General features: G+C 48.2%; 1 protein-coding gene across 3 annotated transcripts in view; it reads left to right on the top strand.

Moving 5' to 3' along the window:
- The first annotated feature begins 2,969 nt into the window (after nucleotides 1–2,969).
- Nucleotides 2,970–22,674, top strand: part of LOC129705632 (UPF0606 protein KIAA1549L-like) — a 140,242-nt gene continuing 120,537 nt past the window's right edge. Inside the window, exon 1 of one of the 3 annotated variants that reach the window (XM_055649283.1) lies at nucleotides 2,970–3,624. In XM_055649283.1, coding sequence (XP_055505258.1) covers nucleotides 3,477–3,624 — 148 coding nt within the window. In that variant the 5' untranslated portion in view covers nucleotides 2,970–3,476. The remainder of the gene's footprint in view (nucleotides 3,625–22,674) is intronic. The other 2 variants (XM_055649281.1, XM_055649282.1) reach the window with 2 other exon arrangements.

Here is a 22,674-nt window from a genome sequence, read left to right on the forward strand (position 1 = left end):
GGTGATTTGACTTTATTGTTGTCTAGTTTATTCCATTCCCTTAAGGTTCTTACAAAGAATGAGTTCTTATAAATATCTGCCCTGGTGAATGGGATTTGCATATAATTTCTCTTTCTTGTTCTCCTTTCTGTTGAGTATGTTATGTATCTATCTGCAGTTATGCCCATGATCCCCTTTTGAATCTTGTACAACATGGCTAGTCTATTCCTTGCCTTTCTTGTTTCCAGCGTTTCCCACGCCAGGTCGGCAGCATCTGGGTGACACTGCTACCTCTATTGTAGTTCCCGATGCAGAAGCGTGCTGCTTTCCTCTGTACCCCTTCTAGTTTGTGGATATGACCCGTTTTGTATGAGTCCCAGGTGCGTGAAGCGTATTCCAATAAGGGTCTAACCAAAGGTACACAAAATTGCTGGAGAAACTCAGCGGGTGCAGCAGCATCTATGGAGTGAAGGAAATAGGCGATGTTTCGGGCCGAAACCCTTCTTCCTCAGGGTCTAACCAATGTTGTATATGCTGTGGTTTTCACTTTGTTTGGGCAGAACCAGAGGTTTCGTCTAAGGAATCCTAGTGGCTTTAGTGACCGTATCATCCACCTGCTCCCTCCATGAAAGCTTGTTATCAAGATGAACTCCAAGGTGTGGTTGTGAACTTGTACGATGATGTATTTGTCCACACAAGACGTAGTCTCGAGTAGATGGTTTCTTCTTGTTTGAAATTACCATGATTGAGCATTCGGTTGGGTTGAAGCTCATCATCCATCTGTTTTGCCATAATTTCATGGACTTAAGGTCTTCTTGTAAGGAGTTCATCTCCTCTACATCAGTGATAGGTGTGTATAGACAAGACAATCATCTGCGAAGAGTCTTGTTTTACAATTGATGTGTTCAGGTACATCATTAATGTACGTCAGGAACAACAGTGGCCCGAGGCCTGTGCCTTGCGGTACTCCTGACAGTACTTGTTCTTCTGAAGATATGTTTCCATCACAGGCGTCCGGTTTGTGAGAAAGTCCCTAATCCAGTTATGTAGACTATTTCTAATGCCATAGTAATCCAGTTTCTGTGCTGTGACACGGTAGGGGTGGAGGCATGAGTCTTTGATTAAGTAGCGATGGAATCAATGGGAATCAGATCTGAGCTACATCCATCCTCTCCACAGTTACAATTCTCTCTACAATTTCTGTGTGAAGGAACTACAGATGCTGGTTAAAACTGAGGATAGACACAAAAAGCTGGAGTATCTGAGTGAGTGAGGCTGTTCGATCCGCTGAGTTACTCCGGCTTTTGTGTGTGTCTCTCTCTACAATTTCCCGTGGTCTTGGGCAAAGCTGTTCCCAAACAGGGTGTCAGGGGGCGACGGGGAGAAGGCAGGAGAATGGGGGTGAGGAGGGAGATATAGATCAGCCATGATTGAAGGGCGGAAAGACTTGATGGTCCGTATGGTCTAATTCTGCTCCTATCACTTATGGCCTTGTGACAAACCGCTCTGTGCATCAATATAATGGCACTGTTGTGAGTGGGTTAAAATAGGGAGACTCAGACACTTTATTTTGCTATTTATAAATCCAATTAGCAATGGAGAGGGTTCTACCTCGGCATGATCGCTGTGCAGGACTCACCTGTTTATCTGCTGCCCATTATAAAGATGAATGAACTCGTGCGCAAGCAGGTGCTTGTTCTCAGCCTCTCCAACATCCGCCGACTGAATATTTCTTTGCCTGTTTATTTATGCATTCGTAAATCTCTTTTGATGTTATAACTGCACTGTGTTTTCTGATTGTGGTTCCTGCTGAGAACACAGCTTAGTGTTGGGGAGGCACTGTAGATGCTGGTTTAGAAGGACCCCAACCTGAAATGTCACCTATCCATGGTCGGGCGTGGCGGGGCGGGACGGGACAGGGTGGGAGAGTAAAAACTCCGTACAGACAGCACCCGGAGTCAGGATCGAACCCCACACAAAATGCTGGAGTAACTCAGCGGGACCCGCTGAGTTACTCCAGCATTTTGTGTGGGGTTCGATCCTGACTCCGGGTGCTGCCTGTACGGAGTTTCTACTCTACCCCTCTCCCCCGTAACCGCGTGGGTTTCCTCCAGGTGCTTCGGTTTCCCCCCACACTCCAAGGACGTACAGGTTTGTAGGTTAATTGGTTTTGGTAAAATTGTCCCTAGTGTGTAGGATAGTGTTAGTGCATGGGGAGGACTCAATGGGCCGAAGGGCCTGTTTCCGCGCTGTTTCTCTAAACTAAAGGCCAATATTCCATTTGAATTGTAATTGCCTGCATGTTGGCATTCAGTGATTTGTGTGTATGGACCCCCATTGTTGACCATCTTTCAATCACTCGCCAGGTAGAAAATACTCAAATTGTTCCATGTTTTGTTCTACAAGCCTTGCCTTCCGTCCACACACCTGCAGCCCAGACTGCAATCATCGTTAAATTGGATGCACTGCACTTTAACTCTTTATCTGATCATTGGTGTGGATTGCAAACAGTTGTGCTCTGCTGCACTGATCCCTGCAGCACCTCACTTGTCCATTGCCATACATCCTACACTCTTATCCCTAAGTCCCCATCTCCCTTTTAACCCTGCACACCTCTTCCCCACCCCCATTGTACATTCGCCCCGTGACCGCGTGAGTTTTCTCCGGGTGCTCCCGTTTTCCGTCCCACACTCAATCGGCTTCAGTAAGAAATGTACATTGTCCCTCGTGTGTGTTGGCTGGTGCTAGTGGATGGGAGTGGTGGCTGGTTGGCGGAGACTCGGTGGCCTGTTCCCGCGCTGTATCTCTGAACTAAACAGCATCTGCAGTAGAGACTGGCGGTGTCTACCAAACGTTTGTTTGGGGACAGGCAGGTACAGGGTATGGAGGGGTATGGATTATGTGAAGGCAGATAAAGGTTGGCCTTGGCAGCATGTTTGACACAGACACTGTGAGGCTGGTGTCTGCGCTGCACTGTTGCTCCATGTAGTATGTTCACACCATGAATCATTCATTACCTCTCAAGGCAACGCCGACTCTCCAGACTGCGGGCGGAGCTGCTTCCACAAGAGGTCGTGTTTGCCACGTCTGGGATACAAACCTGCATCGGTAGCTGTCGGGCAAGGACTACGTGGTTTTTTTCCCTCCCTCCTGCTACTCCCACTCCCCCTCCTCTCCTAAGAGGGAACAAGGAACGAGGTGCAGCGGCTGGACATTCTCTCTCTCTTTCTCTCTCTCTCTCCCCCTCTCTCCTCTCCCCTCCCACCCCTCTGTCCTACCCCCAAGGACCATGCCGGGGGTAGAGAAGGTGACAGATGCAATGCCAACCCGGCCAACAGACGCCTGATTCCTGGCCGAGGCTACACAAGCCCCCTCCTCCTCCCCCCCCATCCCCGTCCTCCTGCAGCGGCCGGGAGGGATGAACCAGGCTGCCGGCTCCGACTACCCTCGGATGGGAGCGGGCGATTCCGCTGCTTCTGTGCTCGCCGCGGGTCCCGATGCTGCTGCCGCCGCCGCCGCGGAGATGCTCCCGGGCTGGGAACGGGCTGGAGGTGGCTCCTCGCCCCGGGATGGCAGCAAGGTGCCTGTGGCTCTGCTCCTTGATGCTGCTGCTGATGATGCTTCAGCCCGTCTCCTCTCGCAACGGTAAGGCCGGGAGGGGAGGGGAGGGGATGGAGAGAGAGAGAGGGGGGGACGAGAGCCAAGCGAAGGGCAACGCTTGCAAAGTGCAAACTTGATCCCAATTTGACACCGACCCTTGCCTTTGCATCTCAACCATAGATTCCTCCTTTTATCAGCCTTGTTTCAGCTCTGCATTCATTCCTGCTACATTGCTGTTGTGCGTGTGTGTGTGTTGCAGCCCTGAAATTTTATTACAAACGCCTATGAAGCCTAAAAAGCTAAACGATTGCAGCGTTTTGAGACCAGGGTTGTGCATCGGGTTCCGCGTGAGTGGGGAGTGTGTGTGTGGGGGGATGTTTTTGCAGCCTTGCATGCTGCTGAGATGCTTGGAGTCTTTTAACAACTACCGAGGTGGGGACACAAGAGACTGCAGATGCTGTCATCTTGAGCAGGAGACACTCAGCGGGTCAGGCGGCATCAGCTTCTTCAGCCATATCTCTTCATTCTCCCTCCACAGATGTTGCCTGACCCGCTGAGTTCCTCCAGCACTTTGCATATTGCTTAGGACATGGTAAGCTTCGCTGCTGAGGCCATTCAGCCCTCAAGCCTGTACTATCACCCAGTTACAATGTCACAAAGCGTTAATCCATCCACTGGCCATCCATAATCCTTGGACAGGTTAAAGATCTGCCAGCCCATCATCCTCCACCTCTCCTTGATCACCCACGGGCAGCACAGTGGCGCAGCTGAAAGAACTAGTGTGAAAGGGTGATCGATGGTCGGGATGGACTTGGTGGGCCGAAGGGCCTGTTTGCACTCTGTATCTCTAACCTAAACACCAGCTCCTGCCTCACTCCTCTATCTCCCTCTCCATCCTTGGTCCTGATGCAGTCTCGACAAATACTTTTCCCCTCCATTGATGCTGCTTGACCTGATAAGTTCCTCCATCAGAATGGCTCAGAAACCCTTCCCAGTTTTGGAATGCCCAGCTTTCCGTGGGAGTGTGTTCCATATCTCCATCGCCACACTGGTTACGACTTTCTCCTTGAACTGTCTGGGTCAGGATGTGAGCTTAGAAAGATAGAGTGGATGTGGAGAGGATGTTTTCACTGGTGGGTGATGGCCTCAGAATAAAGGGAAGGAGATGAGGAGGAATTTCTTTAGTCAGAGGGTAGTGAATCTGTGGAATTCATTGCCACAGATGGCTGTGGAGGCCAAGTTAATGGATATTATTTAAGGCGGAGATGGACAGATTCTTGATTAGTAAGTGTGTCAGGGGTTAAGGGGAGAAGGCAGGAGAATGGGGTTGAGAGGGAAAGATAGATCTTCTTCTTGCGTATGGCATGCACAGCCTAAAGTTGTAGGGCAACTTGTTCTATTTGATTGTGCACGCCAGATTGATTGCATTAGTTGAAACAGAGCGGATGTGAAAGTTGCAATCTCCCACCCCAGGAAAGATAGATCAGTGATGGAGGGACTTGATGGGCCGAATGACCTCATTCTGCTCCTAGATGTTATGAACCCTTGTTCTGAAGATCTTCCATCAACCCTAATAACAGGGACTCTCTTTCTACACCAAATCATGAGAGGAATAGATCGGGTAGAAACACCGATTCTCTTGCTCAGAGAAGGGGAATCGAGGACCAGAGGACTTGGGTTTAAGGTGAAGGGGGAAAAATTTTACGAGAATCCGAGGGGTAATTTGTCCATGCAAAATGTGGTGGGTGTATGGAAGGAGCTGCCAGAGGAGCTGACGCTGGGACTGTCGCAACATTTAAGAGACCAGTGTCTGGATAGGACAGGTTAGAGGACTATGGGCCAAAGATGGGCAGGCGGAACTAGTGTGGCTGGGACGTGTCGGCCGCTGTGGGAAAGTGGGCTGAAGGGGCTGTTTCCACGCTGTATCACTCCGTGGCTCTGCGATCTCTTGTCTAGAAGCTCTCCCGTCATTCATGAGACGAGTGTGTGCCGCAAGGCTCGGTGTTGGGGCCGCAACTGTTTACCATATATAATGATTTGGAAGCGGGAATTAGGAGCAAAACTAGCAAGTTTGCAGATGACACAAAGCTGGGTGGCAGAGTGAACTGTGAAGAGGATGTTAGGAGGTTGCAGGGTGACCTGGACAGGTTGAGTGAGTGGGCAGATGCGTGGCAGATGCAGTATAATATAGATAAATGTGAGGTTATCCACTTTGGCGGCAAAAACAAGGGGGCAGATTATTATCTCAATGGGGTTAGGTTAGGTAAGGGGGAGGTGCAGCAAGACCTGGGCGCCCTTGTACACCGGTCACTGAAAGTTGGCGTGCAGGTACAGCAGGCAGTGAGGAAAGCTAATGCAATGTTGGCCTTCATAACAAGAGGATTTCAGTATAGGAGTAAAGAGGTTCTTCTGCAGTCGTATAGGGCTTGGGTGGGACCACATCTAGAGTATTGTGTACAGTTTTGGTCTCCTAATTTAAGGAAGGACATCCTTGTGATTGAGGCAGTGCAGCGTAGGTTCACGAGATTGATTCCTGGGATGGCGGGACTGTCATATGAGGAAAGATTGAAAAGACTAGGCTTGTATTCACTGGGGTTTAGAAGAATGAGGGGGGGGGATCTTATAGAAACATATTAAATTATAAAAGGACTGGACAAGCTAGATGCAGGAATAATGCTCCCAATATTGGGCGAGTCCAGAACCTGGGGCCACAGTCTTAGAATAAAGGGGAGGTCATTTAAGACTGAGGTGAGAAAAAAACGTTTTCATCCACAGAGTTGTGAATTTATGGAATTCCCTGCCACAGAGGGCAGTGGAGGCCAAATCACTGGGTGGATTTAAGAGAGAGTTAGATAGAGCTCTAGGGGCTAGAGGGATATGGGGAGAAGGCAGGCACGGGTTATTGATAGGGGACGATCAGCCATGATCACAATGAATGGCGGTGCTGGCTCGCAGGGCCGAATGGCCTCCTCCTGCACCTATTTGCTATGTTTCTATGATGGAGTTGCAGGGAAGGCTGTGGCGCAGCACACTGGCCCCTTCCCATTTCCACCCGTGCGGAAACGAAACCTAGTTGGCACAACCCGTGCCTCTAGTGCAGCCTCACTGGATCTGCGCTGTGCCTATGCTGCAGCCCGCAGAAAGATGCAGCACAGTGGCGCAGTGGTAGAGCTACTGCTTTACAGCGCCAGAGACCCGGGTTCGATCCTGAAGACGGGTGCTGTCTGTGCGGAGTTTGTACGTTCTCCCTGTGACCTATGTGGGTTTCCTCCAAAGAAGAACAGGTTTGTAGGTTAATTGACTTAATATAATCGTAGATGGTCCCTTGTGCCTGTAGGGGATCGCTGGTCGGCGTGGACCGAATGTGGGCCCAAGGGCCTGTTTCCACATTGTACCTCTAAACTAAAAGCCCCAATGGGCAAATGACAGGAGCAGCCGCAGCACAGCAAGATCCCACACACAGCAGGTCACGTGGGCCAAGTGTTTAACATCGATCAATGGAAGCTCTTTCACAGTCATTTAGATGGATGCTAATATGGTCAAAGCATGAAAGGACATGGTCCTCATGTGTATAGGAAGGATTAGTTTAGTCAAGAGTATTTTAATGTCATTAGACCTGAAACGAGTCTGCCACCCATACCAGACTCTAGACATGGGATAACATTTAATTGTGTGTAGAAAGGGATTGCAGGTGCTGGTTGACATTGAAGATAGACACGAAATGCTGGAGTAACTCAGCAGGTCAGGCAGCATCTCTAGAGAAAAGGAGAAGTTGACCTTTCAGGTCGAAACCCTTCCCCAGACCTTTCTGACTTCAGACACTTCTGAAGAAGGGTTTTGACCCAAAACGTCACCTATTCCTTTATTACAGAGATGCTGGCTGACCCGCTGAGTTACTCCAGCATTATTTGTCTGCCTTTGATTGCCTCTTCAGTTCAGAGGCAATTTGGGATGGGTAATAAATGCTGAGATTCCTGCACTGTTAGCCTAATTCATTGTCTCAGGATCCATCTGTATGGGAGACTGGAGTCTCATTGAAGCCTGCCTGGCTTCTGAGCAGAATAATATAGGTGTGAAGTCTTCCATTTTCAAAGCACACAGAGATAATGGTCTAAACGTCAGTGAAGTATAGACACAATGAACTGCAGGCGCTGGTTTATATAAAAAAAAAACACAAAGTGCTGGAGTAACTCAGCGGGTCCGTCAGCACCTCTGGAGGATATGAATAGGGGAAGCTTCAGGTCGGGACCCTTCTTCAGACTGGGGAACGGCACCAACCCGAAACGTCACCCATCCTTTTTCTTCAGAGGTGCTGCCTGACACGCTGAGTTACTCCAGCACTTTGTATCTTCTTCAGGTGCAATGTCCTGACCCGAAACATCACCCTGTGCATGTGTTCCAGAGGTGCTGCCTGACCCGCTGAGTCGTTCCAGCACCTTGTGTCAAAATGGGTGAGCTTTGTACAGAGCAGAGCTCGAGAGAGAGAGAGACACACACAAAATGCTGGAGTATCTCAGCGGGGACAGGCCGCATCTCAAGAGGTTGCCTTCCGCCTGATAGTCTGTGTGCATTGGTAGGCGTGATGCTGCTGTAAAGGCCAAGATAATGATCTCAGTTTGTGGCTGACCTCCTGCCCTCTGCAAACACTGTACTGGTGGAGCCTCACAGATGCAGCGACGAGCTGCCTAATTGCTGCCTGCCGGTCATCAATTAGAATTTCAATGCAGAAATTTCCTCCACCGATTTGGCACGAGCTCAGGCAGGCATTATAGTCTTTGTTATCTGGCGGGCTTGGATCAGTGATAAACGACCGCGGTCCATTGAAGGAGTTCAGGGAGAATGGAAATGATACCAGCAACACAGCCGGCCAGTGCTTGGGTGTCAAGCTGTTCCTGGGGGCGAAGGATAAGGAACCTCTATTACAATTGCCGCTGTGCTTTTCCTTAAACTACTGAGGACTCGAGCTAATGCTACTCCAACCTGATGTGTAGGAAGGAACTGCGGAGGTTGGTTTAAACCGAAGATAGACGCAAAGAACTGGAACTAGGGCGGCCCAGTGGTACAGCGGTAGAGCTGCTGCCTTACAGCGTCAGAGACGTGGGTTCGATCCTGACTATGGCTGTTGTCTGTATGGAGTTTATACGTTCTCCCTGTGACCACGTTGGTTTTCTCCAGGAGCTCCGGTTTCCTCCCACACTCTAAAGATGTGCAGGTTTGTCGGTTAATTGGCTTAATTGGGATAATGTAAAATTATCCCTGTGTTTAAGAAGGAACTGCAGATGCTGGAAAATCGAAGGTACACAAAAATGCTGGAGAAACTCAGCGGGTGCAGCAGCATCTATGGAGCGAAGGAAATGGGCAACGTTTCGGGCTGAAACCCTTCTTCAGACTGAAAAGGGTTTCGGCCCGAAACATTGCCTATTTCCTTCACTCCATAGATGCTGCTGCACCCGCTGAGTTTCTCCAGCACTTTTGTGCACCGTAAAATTATCCCTAGTGTGTTAGTGTGCAGGGATTGCTGGTCGGTGCGGACTCGCTGGGCTGAAGGGCCTGTTTCCGCACTGTATCTCTAAACTAAACTAACTCAGTGGGTCAGGCAGCATCTCTGGAGAAAAGGAATAGGTGACGTTTCGGGTTGAGACCCTTCTTCAGTACTTCAATCTGAGTCGGGTTGTGGCCTTAACTTTCCCTCCACCGACTTGGGGAGGGTACAGAAGAGGTTCATCAGAATGCTGCCTGGATTAGAGGGCATTAGCTATGTGGAGAGGTTTCATCGTTGGATTGCTTTATCTGGAGCAGTGGAGGCTGAGGGGAGACCAGATAGAAGTGTATGTAGAATTGTGAGAAGCATAGATGGGGTAGACAGTCGGAACCTTTTTTCCCCCCAGGGTGAAAATGTCAAAGGCGTGCGGTACAGTGGCACAGCGGTAGAGTTGCTGCCTTACAGCGCCAGAGACCCGGGTTCGATCCTGACCATGGGTGCTGTATGGATGGTGTTTGTACGTTCTCCCCGTGAGCGTGTGGGTTTTCTCCAGGTGCTCCGGTTACCTCCCACACTCCAAAGACGTACAGGTTTGTAGGTTGATTGGCTTGGTAAAATTGTAAGTGACCCCTAGTGTGTGTAGGATAGTATTAGTGTGCGGGTATTGGTGGTTTGCGCAGATTCGATGGGCCAAACAGGAATAAACCATAAAATATATATATTTTTTCAAAATGAAACAAAACTAACAGGAAGATGAAAAATAATGTTTATTTTTGTATACTTCCACTTTATTTATATTTGAAAAGTTTTCTACTTTTTTTAATTGCAAAGTCTTTGATCAGATCTCAAAATTAACTTGCGTAACACATATAAAATCATATAAACCACTTTGAATATTATTTTAGCAAGTTTAAAGTGATTTTTTTTTGTGCCGTAAACCATTTACCATTTCTGTGGTGCCCCTCTTCCCTTGATGCCCTAAGCACGTGCTTATTTTGCTTAATGGTTAATCCAGCCCTGCCCTCGCCACCTAAAGCCCTGACCCCAAACATCACAGGAGAAAATATAAACTGATAGAGCTTTCTCTGTAGCTTTGGAGCCTGAGAGGACACCTGATAGAAGTTTATAACATTATGTGTGGGAAGGTTGTGGTGGACAGTCCAAACTTTTTCGCTCAAAGGTTATGTCGAAGACCTGGGTGCTTAATTTTAAGATCAGAGGGGGAATGTTTGAAGAAGTTGTTTGGGGAAGTTTTGTTCCGCAGATAGTGGTGGGTTTCTGAAATGTGCTGCTAGCGGTGGTGGTGGAAGCAGATACAACAGTGTTTCTTTATGAAGCTTTTGTATAGGCACGTGAAAATGCAAGGAATGGAGGGATATGGATCAGGGGCAGGCAGAGGGGACGAGTTTAATGTGGCATTATGTTCGGCACAGACATTGTGGGCCGGAGGGCCTGTTCGTGTGCTGTACTGCTCCATGTTCAATGCTTATGAAGGTAAAGGTGGGGGGAAAGCTGTTAAAGAGAGGTGAGGGTGGGGCAAAGCCTGCCGAGTGATAGGTGGATACAGGTGAGGGGAGCTGTTATGGCAGATGGGTGGAGTAAGTGGCAAAGGCTTGAGGTGAAAAGGGGACAAACGGGTGTCTGATAAGGGAGGAGCCTGAAGAAGGATGTACATGAAGCACAAGCTAGAACACGTGATGAGACACTGTTGTCCCTCAGTTCACCAAGTGGAGAGCAGTGAGATACTGGGAAGACGATGAGGCAGGGACCACGAGGAGAGCACAGGAGGGGAGCGGGGAATCAGTTTACGAAGATTCAGAAAAGTGCAAACCAAATGATTTAAAAAATCAATCAAAACCACAGTATAAGTTGACCGCAATTTGTAAACTGATAAAGGGTTGCCCGATGCTTTCTTCACGGACTCTAAAGTCTACCACATCTATTTCTATAAGCTCGGAGTTACAAATGTCCAAGACCATGGTCCACTTTCTTGGAGTTAGTTTTCTTGTGGGAACAATTTTCAGTCTCTCATATACACTTTGAGCAATTATATATGCAATTATGTCTTTTATTATTATCTATATGCAATTATGTATTTTAATGTCTGTCCTCTGTCTACACTAACACGCACACAAACATGTGCTTCATGGACACTACACACATAAATGCATGCTTGCACACGTGAATATATGTACTCACACTCACTCGCACTAGTACACACTCACACTCGCACACGTACACACTCGCACAAGTACACACTCGCACAAGTACACACTCGCACAGTACACACTCGCACTCGCACAAGTACACACTCACAATCGCACAAGTACTCACTCACACTCACACTTGCACAAGTATTCACTCACACTCCCACTCACAATTGCACAAGTACTCACTCACACTTGCACAAGTACTAACTCACACTCATTTACACATGTACGTGCATTCTCACGCTTGCATGCTCACCCAAGCACTTGCGTGTGAATGCACGCCCTCACACACAGCAATGCTCACATACTCATGCACACACTGATACACCTGCTCGCTCACCTGCCCGTACACAAACACACACAGAGTTTTTGCCTTGCAGCCCCACTATTTGGGACAGTGTTACCCTCCACACAAATCTCTCCCCCCCCCCCTCACAGCTTGTCTGTTTTTCTCAGCCTTTTGGATGCAGAGAGGGAAGAGGGAGAGGATGTTTTTTGTCACGTGTAACCGAGGTGCAGTGCAAGGCCTTCAATAGACAACAGGGGCAGGAGTAGGCCATTCGGCCCTTTGAGCCAGCACCGCCATTCATTGTGATCATGGCTGATCATCCACAATCAGTACCCCGTTCCTGCCTTCTCACCGTATCCCCTGACTCCTCTATCTTTAAGAGCTCTATCTAACTATCTCTTGAAAGCACCCAGAGAATCAGCCTCCACTGCCCTCTGAGGCAGAGAATTCCACAGATTCACAACTCTCTGTGAGAAAAAGGTTTTCCTCATCTCTGTTCTAAATGGCCTACCCCTTAATCTTAAACTGTGGTCCCTGGTTCTGGACACCCCCCCAATATTGTTGCGTGCTAACCAGTCAGCGGAAAGACGATACATGATTACAGTCGAGCTGCGGAGGTTTGGCCATCATTAGGGGGGTGTGATTGAGGTGGGAACATAATGAATCATCCCTCCAGCACATTACCCTGTCTATACTAATACACTTCTATCATATCGTAAGCTGCTCTTGTAGTGACGGTTTTCAGACTCCTGTACTTTCTTCCCGATGGTAGGAATGAAATGATAGTGTGGCCAGGGTGGTGTGGGCCATCGGTGATATTGCCTGCCTCCCTTCGATGGTGGGGAGGTCGGTACCTGTGATGGACTGGGAAATGTCCGCTGCTCTTTGTCATCTTCATTCCTGCACATTGGAGTCGCAGAGCCAGGTGGTGATGTAACTGATGTAACTATTGAAGCTCAAGGGTGTATTCATTGTCGTACTGAATCTCCTCAATCTTCTAGGGAAGTAGAAATGTTGATGAGCTTTCTTTACGATTGCAACAAGGTGCAGATAAAAATATTGTTGATGGCAACATTAACTTTCTCGGATGGAACTTGTATTCATTTGTCTCAAGGTATCGCCCAACGTTGATGGCTTACAATCACAGTGCCCCAGAGACATTCTTCATCCAATCAGGTGACCAAAACTGCACACAATAATCCAAGTGTGGTCTCACCAACAATGTGCACAGCTGTAACATGCTGTACCCTCTACTGAACTCAATGCCCAGACCAATGAGGGCAAGAGGGCCAACTGCTTACTACACCAACTCTGCCTGCCCATGTCACCATTTTCAAGGAACAATGTCCTTGTACCCCTGGGACTGTTCTCTGTAACACTCCCCAGGGCTCTGTCACTTATGGTGTCAGTCCTGCCCTCGTTTAACTCTCCAAAACCACACACCTCGCACTTGTCTGAGTTTGGTTTAGTTTACCGCACAGAAACAGGCCCTTCGGCCCACCGAGTCCGCACCAGCCAGCGATCCCCGCACATTAACACTATCCTACACACACTATGGACATTTTACATTGATACCAAGCCAATTAACCTACAAACCTGTACGTCTTTGGAGTGTGGGAGGAAACTGAAGGTCTCGGAGAAAACCCACGGTCAGGTCACGGGGAGAACGTACAAACTCCGTACAGACAAGCGCCCGTAGTCGGGATCGAACCCAGGACTCCGGCGCTGTGGAGGCGGTGACTCTACCGCTGCGTCTCAGCGATAAATTCCATTGAACTGCCCGGAATCATCCAGTGTAGTTATGTCATCGCGTGGCTCCCAAGATGCTCCCAGCGCTGGCCACCATCTTCCCAGGGGTGCAGTAAGTTGCTCAAACACTAGCTCATCCTTTAGCTCCGCACGGTGGTGTTGTCTCAGCAACTAATGGTCACCATGGTAACCAGTCGAGAAAATATGTGAGTAAGTGAGTGCTATTGAATTAAGATGCATTTGGACAGATTGGATGGGAGCACACTCAGGGATACAAGGGAGGTGGCAATAGAAGTGGCCGGTCCTCTCTTTCAGTCTACATGGGGGATGGACCATGAGTTGGGAGGGTGGTGTATGTAGCCTATTTTGGGTTGGCATGGGGTTTCTGGTAGAGTGGCCTTGTTTACTGTTGTACATTTCTATCAGTCATAGAGTGAGAGAGCACAGAAACAGGCCCTTCGGCCCAACTTGTCCATGCTGACCAAGGAGCACAATCCATGCTAGTCCCATTTTCCTGCGTTTGGCCCATATCCCTCTAGTGGTTCCCAACCTTTTTTTGGCCATGCCCCACCTAATCACCTCTAAAATCCTGATGCCCCCCCCCCCCCCCTTGCTTTCCCTTGAGAGAAAACGGAGGAAATAGATATTATAAGAGTAACTTAGCAAAAGCTCTTTGAATCGCATTTCTAAATCCAATTCAATAAATAAGGTTCTCCCATGACCTCGCGCGCTTCGTGCGACGTGCATGAAGAGCGATGGCGCGGTGATTATGTAATAACTACACAATAAAGACCTTCTTTACCCCAAAAAAATTATTTACTCAAAATAACATCTGAAACATAAACTACATATGTTTACCTGATGGAAAATCCAAAAAAATAAAAATCGAAAATTTGGACCCAGACCTCCTCAGTCGCGCTCAATTGCCCCCCTTAAAAATCAAATTACCCCCCTGTGGGGCGTACGCCCAACGTTGGGAACCACTGGTGTCTAAACCTATCCTATCCACATACTTGTCCAAGTGTCTTTTAAATGTCCTCATTGTACCTGCCTCTGGCGGTTCTTTACGTATCACACCACCCTCTGTGTGATAAAGTTGCCCTTCAAGTTTCTATTAAACCTTTCCCCTCTCACCCTGAAACTATTGCTCTCTTTTTCTTGATTCCCCTATCCTGGGGGGAAAAAGATTGTGCATTCACCCGATCTATTCCCCTCGTGGTTTTATACACCTCCATCAGATCACTCCTCAGCCTCTTGCACTTCATGGAATATTGCTCTAGCCTGCAGAGCCTGTCCCTGTAGCCCAGGTCCTCGAGCCCCAATGTCATCTAGTATTGGACATCCCCACCCTGGGATCAAGACTCTGGCTATCTGCCCTATCAGGTACCCTTTCAAAAGACATTCTTGCCCTAGAGGGAGTACAGAGAAGGTTCACCAGACTGATTCCTGGGATGGCAGGACTTTCATATGAAGAAAGACTGGATAGACTCGGCTTTTACTCGCTAGAATTTAGAAGATTGAGGGGGGATCTTATAGAAACTTACAAAATTCTTAAGGAGTTGGACAGGCTAGATACAGGAAGATTATTCCCGATGTTGGGGAAGTCCAGAACAAGGGGTCACAGTTTAAGGATAAGGGGGAAGTCTTTTAGGACCGAGATGAGAAAAACATTTTTTACACAGAATGGTGAATCTCTGGAATTCTCTGCCACAGAAGGTAGTTGAGGCCAGTTCATTGGCTATGTTTAAGAGGGAGTTAGATGTGACCCTTGTGGCTAAAGGTATGGAGAGAAGGCAGGTACAGGATACTGAGTTGGATGACCAGCCATGATCATATTGAATGGCGGTGCAGGCTCGAAGGGCCGAATGGCCTACTCCTGCACCCATTTCCTGTGTTTCTATGTCTATCAGCGCCGTTCATGCTTCAACTGGGTTGTTTACCGGGACTATTCTTGACGGAATTCGGACCTTGGTTTCTCCTCCACAGGTGCCGGCTGGCCAGCAATTTATGCTGTGTTTCTAGCCTCTGCAATAATTTGATTTTGTGCGACCCTCCACTTGGTTAAACCAAAATCCCTCTCCCCCGACTCTGTCTGAAAAAAGGTCTCGACCCGAAACGTCGCCTATTCCTTCGCTCCAGAAATGCCTCCTGGCCTGCTGAGTTACTCCAGCTTTTTGTGTCTATCTTCTGAAAGGAAATAATGTTTTATTACTGTCTAAGTTTTACCTGCGTTTGGGTGGTCTCGGCGTCTGGGGAACAGAGATTGGAGAGGGGGGGGGGGTTGTGGGGTGGAAGGTGAGTGATCCCGTGATACTACACGCTGCATTATTAGATGTTTTTGTAGTGGAGTCTGATCCATTAATAATTCAGAGCACATAACAGGGCTCACTGTGCAATAAATGTCACTGCTCCTATGTCCCCGTATTATTCCTTATTTAATAATGCATTTGGAATCAGAAGGTGTTGTGGGATATTTCAGCGTTGATTCACTTGCCAGTTCTTCGTGAGTGAGGAAATTATCCTTTCAAAAATAATTCTGCTACAATGTGTTGACAATTTCTTGACTCGGAGAAAGGACGACTTGCATTTCCAACAGATCATTTACACCCACACACTTTCCAAAGTAATAGGCAGCTGCCCAATTGTCTTCGAAGCATTGGCAATCCAGCGGGCAGCTTCTGCACAGGCAGATCTCGCACTGAGAGCATTGTTAGTGACGGGGATCAAAAAATGTAGACTGGTCCCGTTCCCTACCTCCTGGCCCAGAGCCCTGCAGGTAATGTGTAGGAAGGAACTGCAAATGCTGGTTTACACCGAAGGTAGACACAAAACTCAGCTGGAGTAACTCAGAGGGACAGGCAGCATCTCTGGAGAAAAGGAATAGGTGACGTTTCGGGTCGAGACCCTTCTTCAGACTGTGAGTCGGGGCGAGGGGAAACGAGAGATATAGGTGTACAGTGTACCTTCTATATCTCTCTTTCCCCTGACTCTATGCATCTTTTCTACCTCTTGTTTGCCTCTCCCCTGACTCTCAGTCCGAAGAAGGGCCTCGACCCTAAATGCCACATATTCCTTTCCTCCAGAGATGCTGCCTGACCCGCTGATTTACTCCAGCATTGTGTGTCTATCTTCCCTGCGTTCTCTGAACATTCATCCCGGCCATTCACAAATATGGTGAGGGCTTCTGTATCTCAGGCAGTGAGTTCCAGACTCTCAACACTCATGGAACATGGAACTGTACAGGACAGGAACAGGCCCTTCAGCCCACAACGACATCCTCTACCATGATACCAATCTCAACTACTCCCATCTGCCCACACAATGCCCAAACGCCTCTATTCCATCCAGCATTTTCTGCTGTCCGTGGCGTCAAAGGGTCTACTCTATGTCTATCAGTGGCATCTAAGAGTTTTTTATATCGGCACATGGATATGCAGGTAATTGAGAGGTATGGATCGCGTGTGGGCACAGCAGTTGGCATCATGGTCGGCATGGACATTGTGGGCCAAAGGGCCTGTGCTCGTCCTGCACTGTTGTGTGTTCTCTGTTCTTCCAGTTATTTAAGCCGTGGGTGGCGGAGGGGGGGGGGGGGGGGGGGGGGGAGGCGTTTAACTGATGCACTTGCGATTAGAAATGTACTTGTACAAAACAGAGGCCTTGAGATGGGAAGTTACAGACTTAGCAGAGGGCAGATCAACCTGATACATTTCTGGTGAATTGTGGCAACTCTGACCTCCAGCAGAGTTAGCTGGATATTCCTACGACAGTTGTAACTCTGCCATTGTCTCAGCTCGCCAGCAGATCGCCGAGGGACCCCGTTTTGACGGCTATTCCGCAAATTAATAAAAAGATAGACACAAAAAAATTGAATATGAAAGAATGTAGCGGAGAGTTGATTAGTGGCAGCACGTCAGATTGTCCGGGAGTTTGCCATATTGGCAAGTGGCACCTTGTGTTTCTTTCAGGGAGTTGCCATGGACTCGTGATTTAGAGGACCATAATGTGTAACATGTTTATCAGGTTGTAACAACATTCAGTGTGGCTTATCTGAGCTTTGAAACAAAGCCCAGGCTGACGTTCGCGGGGAAGGACTGGGGCAATCGTGAAGCATCAGGGCCGCTGGTCAGCTGCACATGGAGTTTTGTGAACAGTTTTGGGCTCCATATCTGAGGAAGGATGTGCTGGCTCTGGAGAGGATCCAGAGGAGGTTTATGGGAATGATCCCAAGAATGAGTGGGAGAACATATGATGAATGTTTGACGGCACTGGGCCTCTACTCGCTGGAGTTTAGATAGATGAGGGGGGGGCTCATTAAAACTTACCGAATAGTGAAAGGCCTGGGTAGAGTGGATGTGGATGTTGAAAGGGCGTTTCCACTAGTGGGAGAGTTTAGGACCAGAGGCCATAGCCTCAGAATAGAAGGATGTTCCTTTAGGAAGGAGATGAGGATGAATTTTTTGGACAGAGGGTGGTGAATCTGTAGAATTCATTGCCACGGATGCTGTGGAGGCCAAGTCAATGAGTATTTTTAAGGCAGAGATAGATAGATTTTTGATTAGTATAGGTGTCGGGGGTAATGGGGTTGAGGGGGAGAGTTAGATTAGCCTCAACTACCTCCACCAGCAGCTAGTTCCATACATCCCCCACTCTTTGTGTAAAAAATAAAAAATTGTTACCCCTCGGGTTCCTATTGAATCTTCCCCCTCTCCCACTCACCTTAAACCCATGCCCCATGGTTCTCGATTCCCCTACTCAGGGCAGAAGCCTCTGTGCATCTATGATCTATTTGATAAACAATGGTAAATGGATGTCTTGCTTCGGTGAAATATTCTGGCAGTGGGATTCCGTTTGTGTGCATTAACTTTCTAAGATGTTTAAAGACCCAATACCTGTACTTGGTTTAGTTGCAGATACAACATGGAAACATGCCTTCGGCCCCGTGAATCTACGCCACCCGCCCATCACCCCTTCACACGAGTTCTCCATCATCCCACTTTCACATCCACTCACTAGAGATAATTTACAGAGGCTGATTAACCCACAAACCCAGACCGTCTTTGGGATGTGGGAGGAAACCGGAGCACCCGGAGGAAACTCGCACGCTCACAGTGAGAGCACCCAAGGTTAGGATCGAACCGGGGTCTCTGGTGCTGTGAGGCAACAACTCTACCAGCTGTGTCACCGTGCCATCCTCAAAACACAATTACTGCAACAAACTGCTACACATGCACCACATCTGGTTTGATAGTGGCCCTGCACAGCAACTCCAATGCACAGGAGTGCAAGAGGCTGTGGGGAGTGGTGGACTTAGCCTGGTCCATCATAGACACAGCCTGCCCTTCCATTATAAACATCTGCATGAGGCACTGTCTCAAGATGGTGGCGTCCATCATCGAGGACCCCCACCATCCAGATCATGCCCTCTTCTCGTTGCTACCATCGGGCGTGAAGCACAGAAGCCTGAAGTTCCACACCAACGGGTTCAGGAACAGCTGCTCTCCAACAATCACCTGGTCCTTGAACCAACCTGCACAACCCTAATCCCACCTCAGCAACGAAACACAATGGACCACCTAAGGTAGACACAAAAGGCTGGAGTAACTCAGCGGGCGAGTCTGATGAAGGGTCTTGACCCACTGCTTCTCTCCAGAGATGCTGCCTCACCCGCGGAGTTACTCTAGCTTTTTGTGTCTACCTTTGATTTAAACCAGCATCTGCAGTTCTTTCTTACACAATGGACCACCTCTTGCACCACCATGAACTTCTTTGCTGATTGTGTTTGCATGAGTGTTTTGTTCTAGTTTTTGCACAATCTTCTTCTTTTCACCGTCTTAGAAAATCACGTGTAATTTATATAGAATTTATATTTTGTGCTATTTGGCTGAGTCTATATGTGCCTGAGATGCTGCTGCAAGCAAGAATTTCATTGTTCCTTCCCGTCACTGTACTTGTACATATGACTATAAACCCGACTCGTCTTTCTTTGAGAATTAGGCAGAATTCTCCATTAATGTCTCCCACCACTTATTACAATAGTACCTACAGTATTAACCCATTTCCCCAGTCCATTCTGCCAACTTTGATTTCATACCCTTCAGATTCCAGACAAAAACTTAATGTGGAACTCAATCATTTTTTTTTTTTATCCTTCTTCCCGAGAGAATCGGCTAATATGATATCATTAATTAATCCTGTTTCATTATACATGACAAGATCTAATGCAGCCAGTTCCACAATTGGTTCCGCGGTCAATTATACCATCGTCTGATAACAGCGGGGAAAAAAAGTTGTTCCTGAATCAGGTCTTTTCAAGCTTTGGTTTGGTTTAGTTTGGAGATACAGTGGAAACAGGCCCTTCGGCCCACTGAGTCCATGCTGACCAATTAACCTCTAGACCTATACGTCTATGGAGTGTGGGAGGAAACCGAAGATCTCGGAGAAGAGAACATACAAACTCCGTTCAGGATCGAACCCGAGTTGACAGTGGCTCTACCGCTGTGCCAACTTGTCACCTTTTGTATCTTCTGCCTGAGCAGAATGGGAAGTAGAGGGAGTGACTGGGCTTTGATTATATTGGCTGCTTTCCCGAGGCAGTGTGAAGTGTCGATGGAGTTGATGTGGGGGAATGTTTAAGAGAGAACTGCAGATGCTGATAAAATCGAAGGTAGACACAAAAGTCTGGAGAAGCTCAGCGGGTGGGGCAGCATCTACAGAGAGAAGGAATTGGCGACGTTTCGGGTCGAGACCCTTCGCGAATGTTTATGATGCGGGCTGCACGGTGGCGCAGCGGTAGAGTTGCCGCCTTATTACAGCGCTTACCGCGCCAAAGACCCAGGTTCGATCCCGACGACGGCTGCTGTCTGTATGGAGTTGGTCCCTTCTCCCCTTGACCATGTGGGTTTTCTCCATGATCTTCAGTTTCCTCCCACACCCCAAAGACGTACAAGTTTGCGGGTTATTGGCGTAGGCTTGGTATAAATGTAAATTGTCCCTCCTGTGTGTAGGGTAATGTTAATGGTAATGCTCAAGGCGGGTTATTGGCGTAGGCTTGGTATAAATGTAAATTGTCCCTCCTGTGTGTAGGGTAATGTTAATGTGCAGGGATCGCTGGTTGGCACGGACTCGGGATGAAGAGCATGTTGATGTGCTGTATCTCTAAATTGAAAAGAACTAATTGTGGTGAAGTTAAGCCGTTCCCAGGATAATATCTTCCTCTTTCCTCAGTTCCTAGCATCCCATGAACTGAAACTCATCTCTCCCACATTGAAAAATATTAGACATTCCTTGACTGACTCTCATTACAGTTCACAGCATTTCCACTATTCTTGGCAAAGGAAGAACTGACATTCTGGACTCTCTCACATGAATAGAAGCCAATCTCTGGCATGGGGTTTCACAGTCCAAAGGCATGAACAATGAATTCTCCATGGACAGACACAAAATGCTGGAGTAACTCAGCGGGTCAGGCAGCATCTCTGGAGGAAAGGAATAGGTGCCGTTTCGGGTGGAGACCCTTCTTCAGGGGTGAGAGATGAGGAGGTAGAAAAGGGGAAGAAGGTGGGTTTCCAGGGAGAACATGCAAACTCCACCCAGACAGCATCCGAAGTCGGGATCGATCATTTGTATTATTTCCCCTCAGCTTTAACGTTGTGAATCCACGAACCACCTGCTAAAGACAACAGCTTACTCTACCCACAATAACTACATTACATTCTACATCACCGTAGGGTTGTGAGGCAGCAGCTCTACCCGCTGCACCACTGTGAGTGCTCCCCCTCCAGTCCTTCCCTGAACCTGTGTCCTCGAACATATGTTCCCCTTTCCCCACCTTTTACTCCCCTCAGTCATTCACTCCTGTGCAGCGAATTGTGGACGCAGCCCAGACCATCGCACAAACCAACGTCCCTTCCATAGACTCCATTGACACCTCACGCTGCCTCGGCAAGGCCAGCAGCATAATCTTGGACGATTCGAACCCTGACCACTCCGGATTCTCCCCACTCCCATCTCCCCTCTCCCGTCAGGCAAAAGGTATAGAAGTGTGAAAATGCACACCTCCAGATTCAAGGGCATTTGTTATCAGGCAACTGAATCATCCTACCACAACCAGAGAGCAGTGCTGAACTACTATCTACCTCTTTGGTGACCCTCGGATTGTCCTTGATCTTTGCTGGCTTTACCTTGCACTAAACGTTATTCCCTTATTATGTATCTATATATTGTGGATGGATCGATTGTAATCCCGAGTTGAGTTTCTGCTGACTGGTTAGCACGCATCAAGGGCTTTTCAATGTACCTCGGTACACGTGACAATACACTCAACTGAATTGAAGTGAGCTGCACCCTCCACCGTGTCCTTCTTCCCTCCTGTCCAGTCACATGCATTGATTAATTGACCGAACTCCCCAGTTCCCTGGAGCCTCTGTGCTCATCCATGAGTCTAACAGGCAGCAGTGACCCAGATTGTTCCCACTGCAGGTAGCACGTTCCCACCGACTCGATGCGCCTGCTTCACCGACTGATAACCACTGAGCTATTTTCAGTTGAGTGAATAAGAACGCAGTCTGACTCCCTGGGTCCACATCGATGCTTGTTTAAGATGTTGATCATCGAAGCACTGAAACCATTGCCCATGTTCTCACAGACACCACTGGTTCTGGCAATATTCATCTGATGCTCATAGTACAGCTCGGCAACAGGCGTTTTGGCCCCACGATGAACATGAGGCCAAATTAAACTGCTCATCTGCCTGCTCATGCTCTGTACACCTCCAATCCCTGTCTGCTCACGTGTCTGTCTAAATGTTGCTGTTGTATCTGCCTCCACCACCACCCCTGGCAGTGCGTTCCAGGCACACACCACCCTCTGTGCAAACTAAACTTGCCCTGCACATCTTAAAACATTCCCCACTCTCAAATACTAAAGCTATGACCTCTCGTCTTTGACATTTCCAACCTTAGAACAAAAAAAATCCTTGTCTCTGCCTCTCATAAGTTTTATACACCTCTATCAGGTCTCCCCCTTGGCCTCTGACACTCCAGAGAAAATCCATGTTTGTCCAACCTATGTTAAGACTGCAGTTACTTGAAGTTCGAGAAGTCAATGTTCATATCACTGGGGCGTAAGCTGCCCGTGAAATACGAGTTGCTGTCAGCCCTGTCCACCTAAACCTACCTGATCTCCCGGTTGCTCAACACTTTAACTCCCCTTCTCCCTTTCCCAAACTGACCTTTCTGTCCTGGGCCTCCTCCATTGTCAGAGTGAGGCCCAGCGTAAATTGGAGGAACGGCAGCTCATATTTCGCTTGGGCAGCTTACACCCCAGCGGTATGAACATTGACTTCTCTAACTTCAAGTAACTCTGAC

This window comes from Leucoraja erinacea, chromosome 18 (assembly GCF_028641065.1).
Source record: "Leucoraja erinacea ecotype New England chromosome 18, Leri_hhj_1, whole genome shotgun sequence".
Taxonomy (NCBI): Eukaryota; Metazoa; Chordata; class Chondrichthyes; order Rajiformes; family Rajidae; genus Leucoraja; species Leucoraja erinaceus.